Source organism: Accipiter gentilis, chromosome 3, assembly GCF_929443795.1.
Source record: "Accipiter gentilis chromosome 3, bAccGen1.1, whole genome shotgun sequence".
NCBI classification, from domain to species: Eukaryota; Metazoa; Chordata; class Aves; order Accipitriformes; family Accipitridae; genus Astur; species Astur gentilis.
Genome location: NC_064882.1, coordinates 21,498,494 through 21,522,867, shown reverse-complemented (window position 1 = coordinate 21,522,867; position 24,374 = coordinate 21,498,494). Strand labels below are relative to the sequence as shown.

The following is a 24,374-nucleotide window of genomic DNA, read 5'->3' as shown; positions in this document are numbered from 1 at the left end:
GTTTGTTTGGTTTTACTTCTGCTTTCAAGTTTATTGTATTATTTATTATAACTTTGATACTCTAAGATTATTTAAGGGTAACCAAATGTTTCCTGCAGGGATCTTGCTACAGAAAACTAACAAGAAACAGATCTGTGCCTTGCTTCTGCTGTCACTGACACAATCAAGAGACTGAAGGTGCTGACTACAACACTAATCAAAACACTAAATTCCATTATAAACCAAAAGAGAAAAAATTAGAGAAGTCATACGAGTAACAGACAGAAGAAGGATCTTTCCTGATACAAGAAGATTTAGCCAGACATCAGTTACCAAAAGGTAAGGATTGTATTTTAGAAAGAAAATATTTTATTAAAGTTTGCTTTCCAAAGTAAGCTTATTTCTTAAGACATATTAAAGATAATTTTAATGTTCTAGTAACAGTGTATTAAAAAAAATGAAGAGGTAAAAAAAATTGCAGTTCAGATTCTCGTAACTATTATAATTCTGCTTCCAACTACTCTCTTCCAACTCGTCGATAAATTAAAACACTATGATACTTCACAGTACAACTCTATAATCCTTTACTAAGATACCAGAAAGGCGGCATGGCATGGAAGATCTAGCAACTGTGCTAGAAGAACTTACATGAAAGCAGAAACCTTTCTACAGTCTGCTTTGTGGCTCACGTCTGTACTGTGGAATCCACTGTTATTAAATAACTAATTGGCTGTTTGTATCAGTCATCTTAATTTCATAGTCTTTTAAATTTTACTTACTATTCCCACTTCATGAACCCTCACGAAGGGGTTCCCTGCCTTCAGCAACTACTTTGTAAGACTGATTGTTAATACAGCAGAGAGAACAAAACACACCATACAGAAAGCTACCAATGGCAATTCCCCTTATTGTGACTGGTGACAGGAATAATATGGCATAAAGCTACCTTAAAAGCACCACACTAATCATTTCCAAGCATCTTCACTTCGTCTACTTCTTCCTGTGTGCTACCCCTACAGCATTCATTGTATGTGGGACATGAAAGCAACCATGGGAAATGAGATCTTCAGAGAAATAAAAGCAATGTGTTTGCTTACTGGAAAAATACATTCCGTTTTGAAGAGTCCACTGTGTACTCTGTGGTGGGGTTTTTTTGTTTTCTTTCTTAAGCATGAACTTATTACTGACACTTCTCAGGAAGAGGAAGATCTTTTTTAGGAGGCATTACTAAAACATAATTTTCAAACTTAATGTGAATAAAACATTACAGCAAGATACAATTGCAGAATTGAAAAGTTGAGCAGTAACTGAATTTCATATTTAGTTTTATATTGAATAATATCACCCACCTTCTGTAGCAAACTGCTCTAGATGTTTTAAGGTGATTTCTTTGTATTTTGAACTTTCAGCAAGACGGTCATAAATTACAGTATCCTAAAAAACAAATAAAATGAACTCAGAAGAATTTAATAGAAAAATGAGGATTTTTTTGTGTAGACAATATAAATCATGTAGGAAAACGGCAGAAAAATATGCAGCACTGTATTAATTTACTTCAGCATCAAAAGTGATTAGAAGTAATTTTATTTCAGAGGAAAGAAAAAAGGACACTCCAAATCCTCAGATTCTCTAAATTTAAAAATTCTGCTATGATGCAGTTTTTCTCTACCACATTTTTTGCTGTTATTTCCCTTCATTTTGAAAAGTGCTGCATCTTCCTTTGGTTTGCCATGTGAATTCTTTTGATCTCCAAAAATGCTGTCTTTCGCTAATATTAAGCCCACAAGGTAAAATCAGTGTTTCATAACTGCCATTCTCAGGTTTTTGTAGCCAGCTTGATACACAGAATATTAACAACAGCTTCTTCTCTCCACTTGAGAAGACACAGAATGGATATTTATATTCAATCAACTTCATTTTTTTAAACCATTCGGGAAGGACTTGCATCCCTCTCTCCTTCAAACTTGCCTTAAGATACAGAACAAGAACTAAGGAGCAACTCTGCCATTCCCAGATATACTATGATTAAGAGGTCTTCCCATAGATCTTGTTTTCAGGAAAATTTAATTCTGGTGTAACATCAATGGTAGGTTAAAATTCCCATCCAGTCACTTATGCTACATTACTATTTCTACCTAGTGGTTCATGCTCAGCTACTCCAGCAAGTAACTGATAGATTAAACCATATATTCATCCATTTTCTGGGAGTACAGAAGGAAGCAATTAATATGAAGCATAAAGGTTTTAGTTCAGTACAAAGAATAGGATGAACAGGTCTGTCATGCCATCATAGACAGTTAGTAAAGACGGACATTAACTAGTTCATGACATGAAACAGCTACATAGTAAAATGATGTAAATTGAAAAAGGCATCAACATTCTTTCCTCCACATTTTCCACGTTTCGACTGCAGTTATAACAACCTTTTGCTTTCATATTTATATTGGTAGCACATGTTCTTTGATACAGTGAAAACAGAATAAAACTCACAGCTCCTTTGCAGTAGAGTCTTAACTTTCCTGATGGCGTGCGAACTATCACTGACATTCTCTTCCTAGAGCTGAAAAAGAAATAAATGCCCTATATAAATATCTACCAACATTTTACCTAAGAATATCAATATATATCTTGTATAAGACAAAGGAAATAAATGCTATCTATTCTGAATTATGTTCTCAAGTGACTGGGGTGGAAAAAACAGTTTTACTATTTAATAATTAGAGTGAGTGCTGCTTTTCTGTGCATACTTCTGGAGGCCTTTTTCCCTGTAAAAACAAACTTGAGAATCTTCACCTTCATCTGAATACTGTCTACTGATCACAAAAAAAAACATCTTAAAGCACAAAGCACTTGTGACCAATATCATAAAGAGGTAGTGCATCACAGACCGTTTCAGCTTTTTCTTCCCAGCCAAACAGTCTCTCGTACACTGTACTGTAATCCTATTACTGTCATCCCAGAGTTTCATTTATCACACAAAGTTTTAAGTGTGCTAAGAATTGCAAAGGGTCTCACCTCATTTTAACTATTCTGGCTCTCAGTCATTAATGAGATATAAGTATTTTTAGTTTTTGTCCTCACGCCTGCAGTAGGAATTGGAGGAAAGCATGAAGACTGTCACTCTGCTTTCTGTCTTCCCTTTGAGGTCCTCCAACAAGCATACTTTGGATTCAAGATCATGTCCAGTCAAAATGTGTATTTATACCATAATTCTTTCAAACTTCAACTTTTTAAATAAATCCACAGAAACTATTCAGGGAACAAAACATGTTTCTCACACAACAGTTCATAGTAAAATACACAAAAGAGATGGAAGTAAACGGTCCTTTTACAGTTTTGGTTCCTGTTAGAACTGGATCCCATTTATACACCATCACATAGCATTATTGTATGAATGGTTCCTGAAGTTCAGACTGACATGGAAAACATCATGTAAGTGGAATGTATGGAGATAGATGGAGAAAAGAATTTTGTAACTACTGATAAAGTGACTGAATAGTATCTTCAAGAAAATATTTTCCTATTCCACCTGTGTGTGCACTTTGCTTCAAGGACAGACATCAGAACAGCAATATTAAATTACATTTTTACTGTGAATATTGCACAAGAGAGCATAAAAAGACATTAACTTCCACAACTCTTCCTCCATTTCATCTCTAATCCAAAAAACCTCATATAAGCAGAATTCCAAAAACCCTTAGACATTGTCCAGTTGGGGATCTGCTTAGACAACAGTGGAGAAATTCAGGTCTAAACTGCAGCTGAGTTGCCTAAAATAAAAGCAAGTCTCAGACCCACTTTGATCCCAGCAAGATTATCTAACCTACTGTACTTAAATTTATCACACTTGCCTGAATGTTCAGTTAAGGAACTGTGGAGGAATTACATAATTTAGGGTTTGTATAAACAATAATTTGATATATATGCCCCTGACAGGTAAAAACTCAGAAGTTTTGTACTTGTCTTCCAGTACCAGAAGATTGCAATACTGAAGTTCTGCATACAGCTGCCTATCAATCTACTGAAGACATATCAGAGAATAACCCATGTTTTCCTGTAGCATTCTGAAACTTTAGCTATGAAGACAGATATTGAATCTTGACTGACATACATTTTCTTAGTGAAACTTCAATAAAGCTCATGAGCAGGACTTACTGTCAAGGACTTCTAACTTTTTATGAGCCTTTTCATTGCAGTGAGAGTTTTATTTACTTTTCCTGGTGAAATACAGAAAACCACAAAATTGCACTACTACGAGTAACTGTCAGTATGAGACCTTTTGTTTTGTTTTGTTTTCTTCACCATAGAAATGATGTAAGCAGCCATAAAGGTGACCCAGTTATAAGGGGGAAAATACTGAACAGAAGAAGTCTGCTGAAATATTGACAGAGGAAGCGCCTGCCAGCCTGGGAACTGCTAGCCTGCAAACTAGGCCTGGGAACCAGAAATATCCTTGAGAAGTGCAGCCAGCATCTCTGAAGTACAGCTGGGTACCTAGAAACTGGAGACATCCTGAGATACCATCAATAAGCGCAAAATAAGTAACTTTAACTGCAACCTATTGTCTGGAAAGGTGAAAAAGTCTGGAAAAGGGAGAAAACATCCTGCAAAAGTAGGAATTGGCAACTGCTATTGGTTGTTCTAGCTGAAAGAACAGGAAAACAGTTTGGAAAAAAAAAAATTGGTCTGAGAGAAAAGAAAACACCATCATCTATTGACTGTCCCCGGTGAAAAATAGAAATTAGCAGCATCTGTTGACTGCTCCAGGTGGTGGTGTCCTACACTCCCTTATGTCTCTGCCATATAAAAATGACTTGCTTTTACCCAAAATGGAGCCTCTACCTCTAAGAGCCATCCCTGCATGCATTTTTCTCTGTGATCTCCTGGACAAGTTACTGGATCATCACCAGGAACAGCTGGCTGACTCCAGACTCTCACTCTTTGAAGTGAGATTTTGTCCGTCATTGACTTTGAGGCCCCACTCCTGGGAGCGGTTTGGTGAGCACTGTACCGGTACTATTTTGAATAGTATATATGTGTGTGTATGCATGCACATACAGGTAACTGATTGTAAGTGTATTTCTTCACTAGTGATAATTTCATAGCAACTTGTAGTATATGGAAATATATACTTGCTGCTACTATTGATTGCTGCTACTATTAAAATATGTCTACTTTATTACTCATGAGTATACTTGCTTTACTAATCATAATTTGTAATAATCCGTAATAAAGAAATTTAGAAAATAAAGCCTCTGTGTCCTTGTGTGCTATGGAATCCTGCAAACTCACTGTCATTATCTTTATACACCCACAGGCTGGGTACCTTTGGGTTGTGATGAGGAGGCAGAATAGCTAGTAATTCCCATGGAGTTACCATGGGATTACAGATGGATAGAATAATTAATACTTCACTCAGAATACAAAATACTTTCCTCAGTCCCAAGATTTGCCACTTCCAGGAGTAGCTCTTGATGGGCCCATTACTGTAAAATCTGTCTCAGGTTTAAGATGAAAATTTCTTCAGAGTGTAAGCACACAAGCACAGAAAATAAGCACTGCTACAGAGGTTTGGGGTACATCCTCTGTCAGCCACTCATTCTTTTTCTATGTTTAGAAGTATCAGTCTTCCATCACAAAACAGGATCAGTATATTCTGGACCTCTTTGAATGATGGAGAGGAGATAAGGTCTCAAATCACTAGAGGCAGGCCTTCTGTCTGCCCAGTACAACAGCCAAGGTAACGTGGATTATTCATAAAACTGATCAGACACAGCAGCACTAGTTGAACTATTGCTGTATTTCAGGTAAATACACTGGCATTCTAAATCAAAAATACATTTTAGACAAGAAGCTTTACTCTGTAACTATCTGTCCTGGTTTCAGCTGGGATAGAGTTAATTTTTCTTCCTAGTAGCTGGTACAGTGCTATGTTTTGAGTTCAGTATGAGAAGAATGATGATAACACACTGATCTTTTCAGTTGTTGCTAAGGAGTGTTTAGATTAAGTCAAGGATTTTTCAGCTTCCCATGCCCAGCCAGCAAGAAGGCTGGAGGGGCGCAAGAAATTGGGAGGGGACACAGCCAGGGCAGCTGACCCAAACTGGCCAAAGGGGTATTCCATACCATGTGACATCATGCCCAGTATAGAAACTGGGGGGAGTTGGCCTGGGGGTATCACTGCTTGGGAACTAACCTGGCATCAGTTGGCGAGTGGTAAGCAATTGCATTGTGCATCACTTGTTTTGTATAGTCCAATCCTTTTATTAGTATTGGTGTTTTATTATTATTAGCATTATTATTATTTTCTTTTTTTTTGTCCTATTAAACTGTCTTTATCTCAACTCACAAGTTTTACTCTTTTTTCAGTTCTCCCCCCCCCCCCCCCCCCCCCCCCCACTGCATGGTGCTTGGTTGCTGGCTGGGTTAAACCATGATAATATCACAGACAGTTTCTGCTAAACTGTGGAGGTATGCCCCAGGGATACAGATGAAAATCAGTCATTAAATCAATAGATGGTACATACTTCAGATACTGAGATATTATTACTATGTCTATACTCAATACTTGCCAGTGAAATTAATTCTGGTGCTAAAAATTCAATTAATTCCTCTAAGAAAGCAATTAGATACAAGTCAAAACCTCATTCAGTAACACTGTAGTAATAACACGTTGATGTGCAATTTGTGCCCTGATAGTGGACATTCCTTATGCTTACTGAAACAAGGAATCACATGCTCAAAATCTTTGCAGGCCCAGGTGAGAAGACAGTGCATGTAGTCAGCACAGGGATGACAGTAAACGTAAAAATTCTATGCTTCTGGATCCTTCACTGACATAGTGCCTTGCTTTCCCCTGCCCTGCAGACACATACCCTAGGATCTGGTTTTTGCTCCCAAGAGACAGCTGTGGTTTTTCTATTTGTTACAGTTCCAGATGACAGAATCCAAGAAGGGGGCACAGTGCCACACAATTTCTTCCCTGACAGTATGGGGAGCCCTGAACAACAGAGGGTCTGAACAACTCCCCAATTCCTTGAGCTTAAGGTACCCACAGCAGTTGTGGCATCTGACCAGATTATCTACTGGAGGCAACCTACACTCAGCACAAGTTCTCAAGACACTGTTTGCTCCACAGAGATTAGCACTATGTTTTAGGAATACTTGTCAGCTGGTTAAGGATTATCAGTTGCTTTCAGTATGCTCACCTGCCAGTTAGACCGAGAGCTACTTCCTTGCTATGAACAAAGTATAATTAGCATATTGTATAAGTCTACTACTTCTCTTTTCACAGGCACAGCTATGGTCACTGTAAAAAGAGAATACCATAAAAGACAACTCTACCAAGCATTCCTACAAGCTTTACTTCCATAACATACTTCTCTGAAAGACTATCCTAGCAAATGTTGACACTATTGCACTCTACTTGCAGAATAGTCTTATCTGGCTTGTACTGGAAGGTAGCAAGGAATTAGTGTGCATTTTTTCTGGGAAAAACTTGGAACACCTGGAAACTCTTCACTCAATAGTTGAATCACTACAGATTATTTCTCTGAAGGTACACCCATACAGATGGTGTTATGGAGTCAAAATTTCTCTTGCTGTGGAACAAGGGTGACCTCTAGTGCTTCCAACAAGTCAGTTCCAAGCAAAGCTAAAGACTACAGAATAAGAACAAAACCAGCTCTAAAACTGAATGCTTAATAAAGTTGGGTGATTGGTATCCACCAAAAAACTTAATCCTCCAAAAATTAAGGTTTAAAAGCAATTCTCCTCTCATCATAGAATATCACTGTTTAAATTACAATTTTAGACTGACACAGAAGTTTAAAAAGATTTATGAAATCAAGACAAAGATCAAAACCAGAAAAAACATAGGAATCCTTCACTGCTGCTCCATGAATGCAGTATAAACTTTCACAGATGTCAAACTAACAGTGCACTTTGTGCTACATGCTCGCTAACTTTCCAGAACAGAAATTGAACGAAGTGCCTACAGAGAAATGAAACCATGGCATAAATCCTAAAAATTTCAAGTATGCCCTCTACAGTATAGAAAAACATTAACTGCAAACAGTCATTAAAAGACATTCAAAACTATAAAAATTACTCTGTTGCCTTATTCTTTTTTCACTGTGGTGATCTTTCTTTATGTTTCACATTATTATTCCTATTATTATAACTATAGGCAACTACTCTCATTTCACCCAATCTATACATCCTCAGCCTGTCTCTCCAGTGTTGCCTTGGATCTTTAGTTTTTGATCTTTTTGCTTCTTTAGCTAAGCTCAAGGGACACGTAGTAAGACAGAAAGGAAAACAATGACCAGTTTCCGCAGGCACAATTACAAGTAATCACAAAAAAAAAAAAAAAAAAAAAAAAAAAAAAAAAAAAAAAAAAAAGCTTACTCTACATACAAATTCATTCCCCATCCTATGCCAAAGTAACCAATAGGCCTACACAAACACTTAAAACACAAATGGCATACGTGGATACAATTTAAACTGATCTACATAACAAGGGAAGCTGCATCCAGATTTCTTATGGGTACCTTTATAATTCCAACAGCTTTCACAGAAAATTTTTACTGAAAGCAAAGTATGTGATAAACTCAACTTCCAAGAAAAAAAACTGGCCAATGGTCTAGTGACGCTGCTCAGAAGAGAACAGGTTTCAGTCTCGAGTATTTAAACAAATCATAATTATGCAAGTATATTTAAGGTCAAATGCAAATTTTCATTCTATCAGTCAAGCCAAACACAAGTTATGTATAACACTTATTTGAATCTTCCCTCCCAAATATCAAATTTTTAGTAAATCACATGGTGTCACTGCTTTCAGAAATACATTTAAAAGTTCAAGTACTTTCCTATACTGTCTTTTCACATATTTCTTTTAAGTCTTGAGACAAAGGTTTTTGTTCAATCTTTGCACTAAAGCAAAAGTGAAAAAAATTAGCCAAAAAGGAGACAACAGGAAAAAATATATGCCTCTGAAAATGTTTTACAATAAATCAGAAGTGTGATCTTAATCATGTACACTGTTTTGCCTATAGTATGATCACATATTACAGTGATAAAAGCCACACAACCTGCATACTTTGCCTGTACAAATATAAAAAATGCCAACATTTTTACCCATAAGAGAAACTCAAAGTATTTTCACAAAAATACACTAAGTGCACAACATGCTGTTTACCTGGTAAATTCCAGGACGTTTAACAGTTCATATCTTTCTTCCTGCCCCAACTGAAGAATAGGAGAAAAAAAAAAAGTGAGAATTAATGCAAAAACTCAACCAAAAGAATCAAAACCAAACAACATCTCAATAGATATGTACCATGATGCACTTATTCTGAAATTATTTAATACAGCAAGAGTAGATACAGCAAATTGTAACATTACTCCAATGTACTTACAGACTCTATGATTACTGAGTCAGGTGTCCTTCCCGTGAATACAAAACGAAGATGCCTGGCTGCTCTGACCAATGCTCCTTCATCTGCAACAAGTCAATTAGTTATTTTGCAGATATACCAGAAAACTTAGTTTAACCCATGACTTAATGGACACAGTCCAAGCTTTTCTACTTTTGGCTTCCTTTTTCCTTTATAGATTTTTAAGATTAGATGTGGTGCTGGAAAGAACTCTTTGTTTCTCCTGTTAAAACTGATGAAATGAGTTCATGGCTCAGAGAAAATAAGCCCCCAAAGGAATACGCCTCTCAACTCACTAACGAGAGCATCCTTTTCAAAGCACCTAGGCAAGCACCGTCCTCAGTGGGGCACTGGACAAAGTACATTTCTTTTTGTATAAGTTCTGTTTTAGAAGAGAAGAGTGGTAAGCGATTGCTGTAAATAACAAATAACTTCAGTGTCTACATTCAGGAAACATTTCAAGCAGCAACCCAGTCTCCCATACGCATCAGTTCTCTCCAAATGGCTCAGGATGTCAGAACAGAATTTGCTTGCAATGCCCAGTAAAACACTGCCCTGACCCACTACCTTTATTGATGGCCCTACCTCTGCCCTTGTCTTCCAACTGTTAAAGGACAGAATTTAGAGGAATAGCCACCTGGGAGCTGGGGCAGACAGGGAAGGCGAAGGCTGGAGACTCTCTGCACTTCCTGTCATTTCTCCCATCATAACTTCTTATAATACATTACCTCAGCAGAGCTGTGCATATTTTAATCATTTTGCCTTGCTTCATCACTTCCTGAATTCAAAAATTGTCTGTGAACCACAGTAGGCTTGAACCCAACTTTTTGCACTATAATCTTTTCTCACTCTCTAGTAGCACTTATCACAACTTTTATCCTATTAAAAACATTTTCATTTTGGATTACAAATGCATTCTTTGTTCTAAATCAATACCATGGTTATCAAGTACAGAATAGGTTCACAAGCAAGGACATCAATTTGTCTCCTGGTTTGATTTCTATTTGCATTTGAGCAGTTCCTTCAAACTTCCACAGCAATCTGACAACACCTTAGTGCTGTACAGTTAATCACCCTTCACCCTTATAATCCATAGGACATCCATACAAATTTTCTAAAGCAAATTAGAAAAGTCTAGATCCTTTTTTGACAAAACTGATTTTAGCTGACACCAATTCTTTTTTTGAGGGATATGTTTTCTTTTTTTAATTTTGGAAGATACTTCAAAAACCAATAAACTTTGAATAAAACTTGCCTGTTGAGCTGATAGAACACTTTACGTTCACTCAATTATCTGAGTCTCACCTGGAGATGCTGCTTGATATATAATTTTATCACCTTCTCTTTCTGGAACTGCTGTATGACACACTGCCATCATTGTCAAAAACTCACATATTATAGGTGCAGTTGGCTTAAAAAAAAAAAAAAGGTCAGAGCGTGATTAATCATTTAAGCAATAACTAACTGAAATGTAATCATAGATACGGACAAATAACAGTCAAGAAAAAAATTAATTAAAGATTTTTCCTCTCTTCTTTAAAAACTGTCCTGGTTTCAGCTGGGATAGAGTTGTCTTCCTAGTAGCTGGTACGGTGCTATGTTTTGAGTTCAGTATGCGAAGAATGTTGATAACACACTGATGTTTCCAGTTGTGGCTCAGTAGTGTTCAGACTAAAGTCAAGGATTTTTCAGCTTCTCATGCCCAGCCAGCGAGAAAGCTGGAGGGGCACAAGAAGATGGGAGGGGACACAGCCAGGGCACCTGACCCAAACTGGACAACGGGGTATTCCATACCATGGGATGTCCCATCCAGTATAAGAACTGGGGAGAGTGGGGGCGGGGGATCGCCACTCGAGGACTGGCTGGGTGTCGATCAGCGGGTGGTGAGCAATTGCACTGTGCATCATTTGTACATTCCAATCCTTTTATTATTGCTGTTGTCATTTTATTAGTGTTATCATTATCATTACTAGTTTCTTCTGTTCTGTTCTATTAAACCGTTTTTATATCAACCCGTGAGTTTTACTTCTTTTCCCAATTTTCTCCCCCGTCCCACTGGGTGTGGGGGGAGTGAGTGTGCAGCTGTGTGGTGCTTAGTTGCTGGCTGGGGTTAAACCATGACAAAAACAATCAACAGCTAAACAAAACAGGCATTATCTGCACACTAATCTCAGCATGCAGAATAACTTCTAGCTGCTTTACTTCGATACTGGCTATATAGATAGAATTTAGTAGTCTTTTTCTATCATAACAATCAAAAGTAGATAACTAGAAACATAGAATAATTCAAATAAGCATTTCATAGGGAAGGTAAATCTGAACGCTGTATTGAAAGAATTTTACATTATTCACTGAAGTCTCTTTGGATGTTTTTTTAATAAAAATATTCCCTTTTACATTACTTTTGTCTTATACTATATTTGACAACACTTTTTAAGAACCTTCAGAAAGATGAAGCAACTGAACCCGAAAATCATGTGGAAAATGCTGCAAGGTCAGGTAGACAGCTTGTAAAGGAAGACATTCAGATGAATGTCTCAAGCACTTCAGAGTCCACAGGGCTGAAACAATTTTAAATAATTTAGCCCAAAGAGGGGAAAAGAGTGTATATAAGCAAAATAGTTGGTTGTTTTTGACGAATACAGCTAAAAACCTTATTAGTACAGCTGAAATTTGCAAAATGAATGAACTGACTCCTGAATAGTTATTCAAACGAAATCCCAGCATTCCCCCTAAGTAAGTCCAAAGCAGCTGCCACCTCAGCTGAGGTTTTTTGTAGCATATTTATAATATTTCAGATTAGTAGCAGACTAAGAATGTGAACAATAAAGATAATATTACAATGACTCTATAAAATACAATCAGCTCTGAAAGCCTGACTTAATTCCATAGTGCAGAAACACTAATGGGAGCAGGTTCCTTCCACTGAGGGCCCCCAGATCGTCTAAGAAGTATTGAGAAGGCTGAATTACAGATTCTTTTCCAAAGCACTTCAGAACACATTTAACATACAATGATGAAACCTCTCTTTGAATGTGTTCCTGAATTTTTACTTTAAGATGTATACAAATGCAATTTTATAGCTTGTATGCTTGTATTACATATACTTAATACTACATATCTACCAGGAAACTTTCAAGATTCAACCACCTGCATACCAAGGATTCTCTAGACAAAAGCAGTAACAGGATGATGCCTCTTCCAAGCATTCTACATTACTAGCACTGAAAATGGCCTGTGCAGGTAAGTGTAAGAGCCCCCTCCGCTTTAGCTAGGCTTGAGAGTTGCACTCAGGTGTCTAGCATTTCAGACTGCCCCATTTGTAGAACAAAATGCTTCACTGTCTGCCAGCTACCCTGAAATTATTTTCCCAGGAAGACAAAATTTAAGGAAAGAAAAAAGTAACTTTTTTACACTCTTCAAAAACAGAACAGTCACACTATTTAAGGTAGGCGTTCTTGGTTATGACTAGGCAAAAACATCTCTTGTACAAATGACAAACAGGGGTAATGATGGTACTGTTTCTTTTGTCAAATCATAAACTAAGCTATTAACTTTCTGTGAAATGTATAGTCTCTTTGGGGCAAATATCAGCCTCCAGAGTGCCTGTTTCATTTTGTCATCTGAACTAATAATCTAACCTCATGGAAGCATGTACACAAAAACAATGTATACAGTTAAGTTCTGACTCTTGTCTATGCTTGGGCACAGAAATACTAAGTCATGTCAGGATAGTAAGTTAACCTGACTGATTCTGAAAGCTTTGATGGATGTCATGACATGATATGAACAGCATAGCTAATGTCAAAACACCCACAGAATGAAGAACTTGTGACTATTATATTTCAGACTCCTAACATCTGAATCATGCCATTAAAAAACAAAAAAAAAAAAAAAGAAAAAAAAAAAGGAGATAATCTAATTAACAAGTATCAGCAACAAACAATTATAAAAGTATTCATGAGGGCATGCTGATTTTTTTTTTTTGCTGATGTAAATACATAATTTATTTATTTTCTTTCAAAGGACATAATCTTTTGACTTCCTGAAAGCAATGGTTTGATTTCACAAAACAATCTCAATTGTTTCTATATAACTTACATGATTGCTTTGAAGGTTCTCTAGTAATGAGGAGTCACTAAATGTTTTTTCTTCTCCATTTTGTGAGCCCTGCCTAGAAATAATTAAGTAGAAAAAAGATCATCATTAGCATATTCTCAACAATTCATATACAAATCATCCACCCTACTGTGCTAAGGTCAAACAAATTTTCGTTTGTAGCTGTTACAATAAAGGCTGCAATCACATACTGCAACAAAATGAAGTAAAAAGGTACTTGTTTCACATCTCCAAACTTTACCTAATTTTAAGAAACCTTGATTTATATAAACACACTTAAATCCAGGGAATTTTCTCTGCTGACTTCAGATAATGCAGGATGAGGTAAAAATAAATGTACAATGTAAGACTGTGGCTTCTTGTTGTCTGATCTCTAGAATGGGATTACTGAAGAGATTCAGAACAAGATATGCCTGAAGAGATCACATTTCTTTGAGAAGTTAGCAGTTTTGGAATAGGTTCGCAAATGTTTGCAGAAAATAAAGTCCAGTATCTGAAAGGGGTAAGCAAACTGAGTTCAGACATCAGGGAAGTCTGCATGGAGAGGGTTTGTTTTCTATTACTCATGACCAAAAAGGAACCTACTAAACTCATGGATAAAGAAGATGCAGCAACAGTGGTGAAGTAGGAAGGGACTGAACACTTGTGAGGTGGAGATAGTTCTGGAGAAATAAAGTCATACACTAACATCTCTCAAATTGCACAAATCTTCTGGCTGAAGCTGAGAGATCAAAAATATAGATATTTCTAGGAAGACTTGTTACTGCAGCTGACTGTTGATTATTAGGACAATCTAGTTGAGTTTGAATCTCAGTGAAACAAAACAGTGCTGAAAAGTGAACCCAGTTGGAGTAAAGTATTCTTTTTTCATTTACTGTAGATCTTGCCTTGGCTCACGTAATCTTGCAAGAGAGTGAACACATTCTGTGATTTAAGTTGAAGGATAAGACATATACATCAAAGGCAATCTAAACATTCTCTATGAAAACCAGAAGTGAGCTGTTTTAGTCCTGCACTACCATGAAGGAATATAAATTTGCAGTACCTCATCTATATAACCACCTAAGGACTACTTTTTCTAAAAAAACCTATTATTAAAGCGAGAAATTCAAAGCATCCACATTCACCAAGATTTTTTTTTAAAATGCAAAGCAAATAGATCTTGAAGTGCCAAAGTTAACAACTTCAGATACGCTAAATTTGTTTAGAGTCTAAGGTTTGAGCTTTGTTTGCTTAAAGCCTTCTGACAGAAAGACTTCAAGACATTTTCCAGATTCTCAGTGCTAAAAAAAAGGAGAAATATTTGCAGGTATATGTTGTGTCAAATTGGAAAACAATTTTTTCCAATACAAAAAAATAAAGATTTAAAAGATTTGGAATTCAGTACATTAGTCATTTTAGGATTAGAAATGTTACTGTCATAAACAGATTCTATTAATCACAATAGATTTACATACAAAAAAATTCTTCTTAAGTATCACATTTCTTAAGTATTTACAAGATGTTCATTGCTTATAAAAGGGAGGTTGTTTTTTTTTTAAACTACTGTTCTGGCATAATTTTATCCATTTCAGATCTGCTTATAAAAATTTTGATGTGTATGAGTCAAAACCAGTCTTATTTCATAAATGCCTTACAAGCAAGCATGCTTAATTTCATTTAAGCATTGCATTATTTTAATGAAACCACTCACTTGTCCGCAATTAAGCACACTTGTACATCTTTGTAAGAAACATCTTGCTGCTACATCAAACGAGCATATTCAAGTCAGGCAGGATTTTGGGATGTGCATGTGTGCCACTTTTCATGTGTATGTGGGGGATAATTTTCAGGTGTTTTTTTTTTTAATCTAAAGAAAGAATTATTAATTCTAATCTAGAAAAGCAAGTTTTAGAAAAGCAAACTTTTCTAAGCATAAGACGACAAACACATTAGTTCTGTGTGACATACCTTGCTATCACTTTCAACAAATACAACAGTGATAATTTAAAGACTGTAAATAACATCTTTTCCCCGATCTATCTGAGCTTATTTTGAATGGTATTGTAAATATTTAGTTTAAGAAAGTATGATGAAAAACTACAAGGCATCATGCAGATGGCAGCAGAAAAGCAGCCAGGAATTAGTCTTTCCTGAGAGATTAATAGATTAATGTTAGCCTCAAGTGTATTTGGGTGCTTTAATATCAGTTTCAGTTAAGAACTAGGTAGTGCTATTATTCTAAAACTATCTGTAGGAAGTAAAATATTAACAATAACTTATTACATATTTTTCACTCTCAAATATGGACCTTTTTTCAAACATATTAGAGATTATTACTAACCTATTACTAAGTAACAATAGAAAAGCATGATTAAAGTTACCACCATACCAACTACCTTAATAAATGACAAAACTTTCTCTCCAATAAGCAATTCTGAATTGTACAGGACTGTCATTAGAATAACTGTACTATACCTCAGTAACCCTATTAGCAATTCTCTTCTAGAGCACACAACCTAATGCTGTAGAATTCCGATGGCATAAATTTGTGTAAGACTCTGTCGGTCTGCATCAATTTGAAGCTGAAGTAACTTCTGAGAAAAATATCTGTTTCTAAAAATCTTGCTTACTGGTTTTAAGCTTGAATCTTCAACAAACACCACATGCTAAATGATTTTTAGAGCTTACCAATCATCTGAAGGAACACTATAATCCTCAGGTTCAGGGTAATGGCTGCACAAGAAGTAAGGAAAGAATAGAAACAGGGAGAGGAAAAAGAATCACAAAGGCTAAAAAACTGGATCACGTATAAAGAAGAAGATAGTTAATGAAATTAAATTACTAAAAAAAGCTTTGAAGGTATCTCAACTGAGTATTTTCTAGTGCCTAGATAACAATAAAATTTTGCAAAAATATAATGCTTCTCTTGAGGCTTCAAAAACTATAAATGATTTTTTTTTTTTTTCAATTGAACGCTGGTCTTCTTACTAACTTACAACAGCAGATATAAAGGCATTTGCCCTCTTTACAAATCTTGGTTTATATTTCCGTATATATACACTGTTACAGTTTCTCATTAAACAAAAGGTAGTTTTTTAATTATCTGAAGCCATGCTAATGCAGCTTGCCTGGCTGAGTTCATAAAATGCTGACAAACAAAGCTAGCCATAGCACATGAAGGACTCTGCCCTGTGATGACACAGGTTTGAATATCACAATTTGTAACACACTTAGAAGAGGCATGGGAGATGGAACAGTCACTTTGACCCTTTTCTGTGTTTCCAACTTATTTGCATCACTACAGAACAGACAGAGTGAGTCTCTTCTCCAAGTAGCTATGAGAGATGCTGTAATGGCTATTCACTGTAAAGAGAAACTCTGCTTTCTAAACAGAGATGTTAAACAGAAAACTGGTCTGTCTTTTTCAAAATGGGGTGGATGGGAGCTGGAAAGTATAACAAAAAAATCAGATTTTTTTTGTAAAAAATACATTCCCACCTAGGTTTCATAAAGGAGAAATTTTAGAATTTGTGATATACCGACTTCAGATGAAGATATATAATGAACAGAGTATAAAATACTCATTTTAAAAATAATGAATTAAAAAAAAATCATCAGTATGGTTAATGCATTAAGGATCTAAGTTTTTTCAAAACGGAAAGCCTAGAGTAGACTCCTGAAAATTAGGATTTTCAAAAGGATCCTAATGACAAAGCCACAAAAGCCAAATCATTACCTTTAGCACAAGCCCAACACTTAATTTCATAACCTCTGTCTGATCTCTGCCCAGTTCTAAAGGTGTCTAATTATTTGCTACTGAATGCTCCAAGATGGGCCCAGGTCCAGCATCTCACATACTCATAAGCCACACTGGCATTTACAATGCAGGTGCTTCTGCTCTATTTATTGCTCTAATATATTTTTTTTCAAGTAAACAGCCTTAGAAGCTTGAGGCTCTTACAAACTCTGTGGAAGGAGCTGGCTGCAACTGCTGACAAAGAATAGCAAAATGCTTTGTTTACATTTGCTTGGAGAGATTTCTTAATAGCAACATTGATATTTGGAGTTATGCCACTATAACAGTATTCATAAAAGCCACTTGGATGGTGCCTACAGTACTGTAGTTCATGCTACAGTACTGTAATTCAAATTCTTGTTCATCCTGCATATTATTTAGTGCAAGAACATGTGTTGTTGTCCATGCTCATATTTTATGTAAGCACAAGTCTCTGCAAGTATGAGGGAAGACTTCTTTTTAGTAACAACACTAAACAGACTGAGCGATAGAGAAAACATGCATGCTGAAGTTGTGTTACAGCAGTAAGCCTTTGGTATCTAAACTTTTGTTCCCTTTTGCAAAAAGAGATGTCATGACTGAAGTGATGATACTTCTTGTAAGTAAGATTTCATAGTCACACAAACTGACTCCTATTTGTAGATATTGCCAGGCTTAAGTTTAACTGTAGTACTAATACATGGGTACATATGCATAGGCAGAGGAAAAGGAAGGCAAACAGATAAAGAGAAGTATATAAAAATACCTACCCATAAGCAACTCCTGCTACAGTACACTTCTTAAATTGCATGACATTGCATGTCAGTGTACCCGTTTTATCAGAAAATATGTATTTGACCTAAATGAATGATAAAATTCATTATACGTTAACATTCAGCAGTTATATACAGATCTAGTACAATTCATGACTATCAACACACCAAATATTTTTACCAGTTCTGCAATCTTCATAGTTTATAGTAAAAACAAGCTTGCTTCAGTGCATGGTGGTATACTTAACTATCCCTCACTCTACATATTGTTGAAATGCAAGAAACTAGCGAAGACCAATGGCTTTGCTAGTAAAACACTCAATTTCTGGCAGAAAGCAATACGGTAAAGGAAAAGTATCTACATGCATTTCTAAACCCCTCTTTTTGACAGAAATACCTTCTTAAAAGCCAAAACATTAGTAAAAATCCAACAGTTCAGAAATGCCAAGTTGCAGGAATAGAAGAAATACGTTCATTTCTACCTACTCCAGTTCTCCTATTTCCGTAGCATCATGAACTCTTCCTCTCCAGAAACTACTAGTTAAAGTATTTTAAAAATTAAAGCTGAAATACATGTATCTGTGATGTATTTCAATTTAGTTCAAACCTAATCTTAAGAAAAAAGTTAACATATTAAGATATGGTTTGTGATGAAACAAAGGCTCTATTAGTCAAAGGTAAACTTCAACTGTAATTCATTAAAATTTATTTCTCATTAAAAAAAAAATCACAGTATTCTTAATTAGGAATTAACTGCATTATACACAGAGCTAATAAGGATATGTATTAGTAAAATACACTCAGCATCTCCTATTTAAAGATTCTGTTTCTGAGGGATTATGACTAAGCCAAACCAGCAGTTAGAAGAAATCTTTCATGACAGGTTTATGCCTCAAACTATTTTTTTTTGTGGGGGCAGAATGGGAAAGCAGGAATTGCAGCTAAGAAAAAAATCAACCTTTTTTTTCCCAACACCAAAGTTTTGCCTTTCTTAAAACCTGAAGATCTCTTGGGGGAAATCTTCTCTTCATTATGTGTAGCCCTCGTGTACTTCAGAAAAGACACTTGTTCTTTTTGTTAGCAAAGTCCTTTGTTCTCCCTACAAAAATCTGCTCGAATTAAGAAACTGTCAAAAAAGTGAAAGTGGAGATCCCAAGTAGTCTGACTAGATCTTGGTGGTGAAGGAGACTTTGATGAGAAACTTAAGAAATGAAGACAAGAACTGTTGAAGTCAAAAAGAGGGAATGCGTCTGGGAACGTGAATAACAAACTAACTGCAGGGAGAGAAAAAACAGACAGATAGTGTAAAATGAGACAGAAGGAAAGCTACGATTCAACAGAGTCTCTTCCCCACTAGAGGAGCTATAGTCCCCATTAAGGACAGGGAGAGAATGAAATTTTCTGCTATCTGCACCTAACTTCTTAAACCCAGTAGGTAAAGGCCCTATCTTTCTCTATGTAGACCGATGTCAACGCATGTTTACCTGCAACTACTGTTTTCCCAAAAGGCAGATGTCTTAAGCATTAGTTCCTAAAGACTTGATCGCTACATGGCTAAAATTATGTTATTATTTATTGTTCTTGGAAAGCTAAAAACAACTTATACATTCCTATGTGATAAACTTAGGAATTAGTTATGAAAACTTCTAGGTTAGGAAATGGCAAGAATATGGATTCTTGAGCGTATAACAGCTCAATTAAATGAGCACGTAATAATTTTTCCACAGAATCAGTTTACCATCACCAGTCAGTGTAACAGAGACCGTTTAGCATGTTTTTAAAGCAAGACTGCAAATACAGTTGGTCGAAACAGCAAATATAACATGTATTGCTTCTGGAAGCCTGCCCTGTGCCCCAGACACTCTTCTACAAAGTCATACTTCCATAAAATGTAGAACATACAATAAGTGATCTCTTATAAAAAGCCTAACTGATTTTATAGTATTAAAAGAGAATTCCAAAGCAACATGAGGAATTAACCCCAAATTTCCAGGGTCCAATTCAGTCATGAGCCCCCATTCCATTCACTGCTTTCAATCTTCAGTGGCAAAAAGGAGGGAATGTATACAATCATGATTCAATCCTAGAGCATACCCACTGTCTCTTCGGAGCAAGGCAGAGTGTATGAAAAAAATTACATACTGAAGATGCACACTATCATAATGTATATACAGAGCTTAAATTTTTGTGCCACAGACAGCCTTAATGCGCAAAATTCCTCCGATTTTGTAACTTTAATGATACACTTCAACCTTCTGTGATTACCACACGCACACTGATACATAAAGGAGCATTTGTTCATTTAATACTGGTTTCAAAAATTTAACTCCCACGTACTGCAAAGTGTTTTTTAAAAATATCTGACAAAATTAAGAGAATAGAAATAAGCAAAGACTAAGGCAAGAATATAAGTTTTTTGAAATGAATCTTCACATTAATAATTTAGATTGTAAACCAACATGAATAATTTCAATACATATAGAACCAGTAATGTTTTTCTACCTGTCCAAGTTCTTCATTGAGATTGGAAGTACGAGCCATCGCAGCAGTGTCTGTAGGTTCATAGTGCATGTCTATGTCCTACAAATAAAAGTACACGTATTTCAAAACTAGTCTTCCAGAACTTATTACAAGAAATCTAGTACATACATAGAAAAGGTAAGTGTAGAAGAGCTGACTGAACATGAATACAAGTTATCTGCTTATGGTTATTTCAACACAGGAAGCCAGAGACACAATCAGATCACTTCCAAGAGTCCCCAGAAAAAATTAATTTCCTCTTTAAAACAAAAATCTGTGTGATTCTTTGAGATTTTACTCTGATTATTTCCAGTGATCTGTATTATTGAAAAACTGTTGTACACATACATCTAAAATAGATTTAGCAACAGGCAGAAATACTATATTGTAGCACTTAAAGAGAGATGAGTCTTATCTATTTATATTGTATGCATAACCATTAATTTCTAAATAGCAAGATAAGTATACCTTGAGATAAAAACATGAAGATAAATTTAAAAGTACACAGTAAATGTATGGTATGTTATAAGTGGTGGGTGTTTTTGTGTGTGTGTGTGTGTGTGTGTGTGGGTGGGTGGGTGGGTGGGTGGGTTTAACTTGTTCAAAAAAATAAAAAAACCAGTTTATTTTAAAATACAGTAAAAGATTAAAACATTGTGAAGTATGGCAATGTAGTACAGCAGATGACCAACTTTTCTATACCAATATGATATGCACACACACAAAGATAATGTTTAAGATAATAAATGTCCAGAGTCATGGATAAGATAAATTAAAGACAATTAAACCCTCATGATGTGAAATGGGGGGAAAAGAAAAACCATCTTTTGGATTTGTTGTATAAATAGCTGCCAATCTACACATTCAAAATGGGTGAGCCTTTGTTAAATATTTATTTTAGAATACAGAACATAAAGGAAGAATTTCATTGCATTCTCTTATTTGTCAACAATTTGTTCTATAGCACAAAAGAAATGAAGAAATCAAAACCAGCTGACTGCTCACAAAAAGATTTAACTTTTAAAATAAAGCACACACTTCACCTGCTACTCCACATATACTTTTATCTACATCTGCATGACATCATAGCTCACACACATAAATCTATTTGATGCATTTGATCAAGGAATCTAATTAAAAGAGTTCAGAATGATATGATTAATTTACATTTGGAAAAAATGGAAAAATTGAAGGCATGCTACTAAAAGCACTTAAATGGCTTTAAGGAGAATATTTCACCCCCACCCCAAACAATTCTTTCCCCCCCTTATTAATCCATTGAGAAAAAAAATTAAAGGATTGCAAAATGGTCCCTATATACTTTGTATGAGAGAATACTAACAGACACTGGTTTTGTACAAAAAACCCCCCATTAAACTATGGTGGTGGTGGGAAAATCAGCAAACCAAAAAACCCAAAACATGGGCTATGCTTAGAAACAAAAAATGAAACTGGACAAAACTCTACTGGATTGTGAAAGACTTTCTTCTGATCATTCTGGATGAAACTGATACCTGAATATTTATAATGAGAAAGTACAAACCACATAAAAACATGTTCCAAAAAGCAGTTTGGTGTAGGTATAAAAAGCACTAAATAAAACCATTTATTACTACATTCTCAGATTCAAGTAATAATAAATAAACAGCATACTTACATACTTGCATTAAGGAGTTTGAAAAAAATGTACACATAGACAGGCAATCGATCATTATACTCACTTGTAAACTACTTGATTTTAGAAGTCAATGCATATTGTAAAAATAGTATTTACCCAATTTATGAAATACGCCTGGATAAATTTAACAACTTCAAGCGTAACCAACAAACTGATTGGAATAAGGTTATTGAAGAGAATGATAAAAGTCAAGAAATTCAACCCAAAGTTGCTTGCTCCACCATCTGCCAAAAAAAAAAAAAAAGGAGGGGGCAAATAAAAAAACCACAACATTTAAGACCATACTTAAAAGTATGTATATACAGAGTATTGCATTAACTGCTGATTTTTAAAATGTTCTGTGTCTAAGAATAAACTTGAGAATTAATTACAGTATCATTTGCCTATAAATGACCTTCGTAAGAGTTAAGGATCTCTATTATAAAGTGGAGTTCAAATTTAGAGATCTTTGCCATCTTCTCCGATTTCTGAAAAGCAAATTTACCAGCCATTCCCTCTTTTGCTACATTTTAAGATCACAATCTGGGAATATCTATTTATAACAACCAATTTCTAAACTCTAAATTTTAGAGTTTTATATTTTTAAAGGGGGAAATGTGGGAGTGGAATGAATTTTTTATCTATCCACCCTCACACCTTCCCTCCAACCCAGCAAAATACTGTGAAAAAGGTAAATTTACACCATGTGAAAAGGTGAGATGAAATTAGAGAGTTTAATGAAAGTTCCAAAAGACCTGGAAATGTGAATATTAACATATATAAGAAGCATTTTTATACTACTTTTTCCTTTTAAAGTTTTAGATAACTCTAGTAGTAGCACCTCAGAGAGGATGCAAATGGGAAATAGACAGGGTTCCACTACCTATGGAATGTGTTACTCTAACATCCAAGAGAGCAGGTTTTGGATACTTTCATTAAAACCAATTCCAGCATCAAACAAAATACAAGTCTAAAGGACCAGAAAGCTAACATTCACCATCACATTGATATTCTCAATAGTGACTACTGAGATTAAATGAAGTTCGATACCTATTGCTACCTGTACATAAAATAATATTCAGATATTTCTTGTTAACATTACCACTTTTTTTCATCTGCAGGCAACAGATTGTTCTACCTAAATACTAACAGCATTCAGTAAGATGGGGCACTGCTGGGAACCTGTGTCACTACCACATAAATATTAAATAACTAAAGGGAAAGGGGAATAAAATGCTTCTTACATATTGAAAGTACCTGGTACAAAAACAACTATGAGCTGAATGCAGCCTTAAAGGGCATACCTTACAAAATCCAACACAATTTCATTTAATCATGGGGCATATATGAGAAAATAAACTGACATGGTTAATCACTTGAAGAACACACAAAACATCAATTGCCACTATTTCATGTTTCTTTTTTCAGGAATAAAACCAAAAGCTTCTGAGCTGCTTCACTACTGTGCTAGGCACCATATTGTGAAAACTTCTACATTTCCCAGAAAAGAAGAAAAAAATGCACTGAGAAGAAGAATCAGATGAAAAATAACAAACGATGAAGCACATCTAATGCCATCCTTTTGTATTACTGGAAATTGTCAACATTCCATTAATGATTTCGCTTTTTTCCACCTCAAGATGGAAATATGAAAGTTAGTTTCTCCCCCCCCCCCCTTTTTCCTTCCTCAGAATCAAAAAGAAGAGAAGCAAGGTTCTCAATAAACAAAAGTTCATTATAAATGCTGACAACTGTTTTGTTCAACAGAAACTTTAAGAGAGTGCTTTCAAATCAGAATTCTAAGATTTTTCTTTTAAAACTGACCAAACCACCCCATAATCCCTACTTTGATGACTACAATCAGCAACTTTGTGCTCAAGACTCTGTTGTTTCAGGAGCAGAAAGCCTAGTTCTTGCTCTACTGCCTAAGTAAAGAAGGCTCTAGGCCCACCATAAGAAATTCTGAAAACATGAATAATTGACCACAAGGTATATTTATGAAAACTTCCTTTAAATCTAGTTCCTTCACTGAGGGTCAAATTATGTCAATATGTTGCATGTGAAGGTCCATATAACATCACAATGCCTTGCATCCACTGTGAGAACAGCTGCCCAGTATAATATGTTACATG

The 24,374-nt window shown here is 35.5% G+C and overlaps 1 protein-coding gene across 9 annotated transcripts in view; it reads right to left on the bottom strand.

The window, feature by feature from the left end:
* Nucleotides 1-24,374, bottom strand: part of ATP8A1 (ATPase phospholipid transporting 8A1) — a 135,137-nt gene that overhangs the window by 72,771 nt on the left and 37,992 nt on the right. For 8 of the 9 annotated variants that reach the window (XM_049834500.1, XM_049834491.1, XM_049834528.1 and 5 more), the window contains 10 exons: nucleotides 22,360-22,487; nucleotides 20,568-20,645; nucleotides 18,063-18,151; nucleotides 16,206-16,250; nucleotides 13,518-13,590; nucleotides 10,722-10,827; nucleotides 9,399-9,481; nucleotides 9,179-9,228; nucleotides 2,470-2,539; nucleotides 1,329-1,413 (listed from right to left, as the gene is read on the bottom strand). In XM_049834500.1, the coding sequence (XP_049690457.1) occupies nucleotides 1,329-1,413; nucleotides 2,470-2,539; nucleotides 9,179-9,228; nucleotides 9,399-9,481; nucleotides 10,722-10,827; nucleotides 13,518-13,590; nucleotides 16,206-16,250; nucleotides 18,063-18,151; nucleotides 20,568-20,645; nucleotides 22,360-22,487 (807 nt within the window). The remainder of the gene's footprint in view (nucleotides 1-1,328; nucleotides 1,414-2,469; nucleotides 2,540-9,178; nucleotides 9,229-9,398; nucleotides 9,482-10,721; nucleotides 10,828-13,517; nucleotides 13,591-16,205; nucleotides 16,251-18,062; nucleotides 18,152-20,567; nucleotides 20,646-22,359; nucleotides 22,488-24,374) is intronic. The other variant, XM_049834517.1, reaches the window with a different exon arrangement.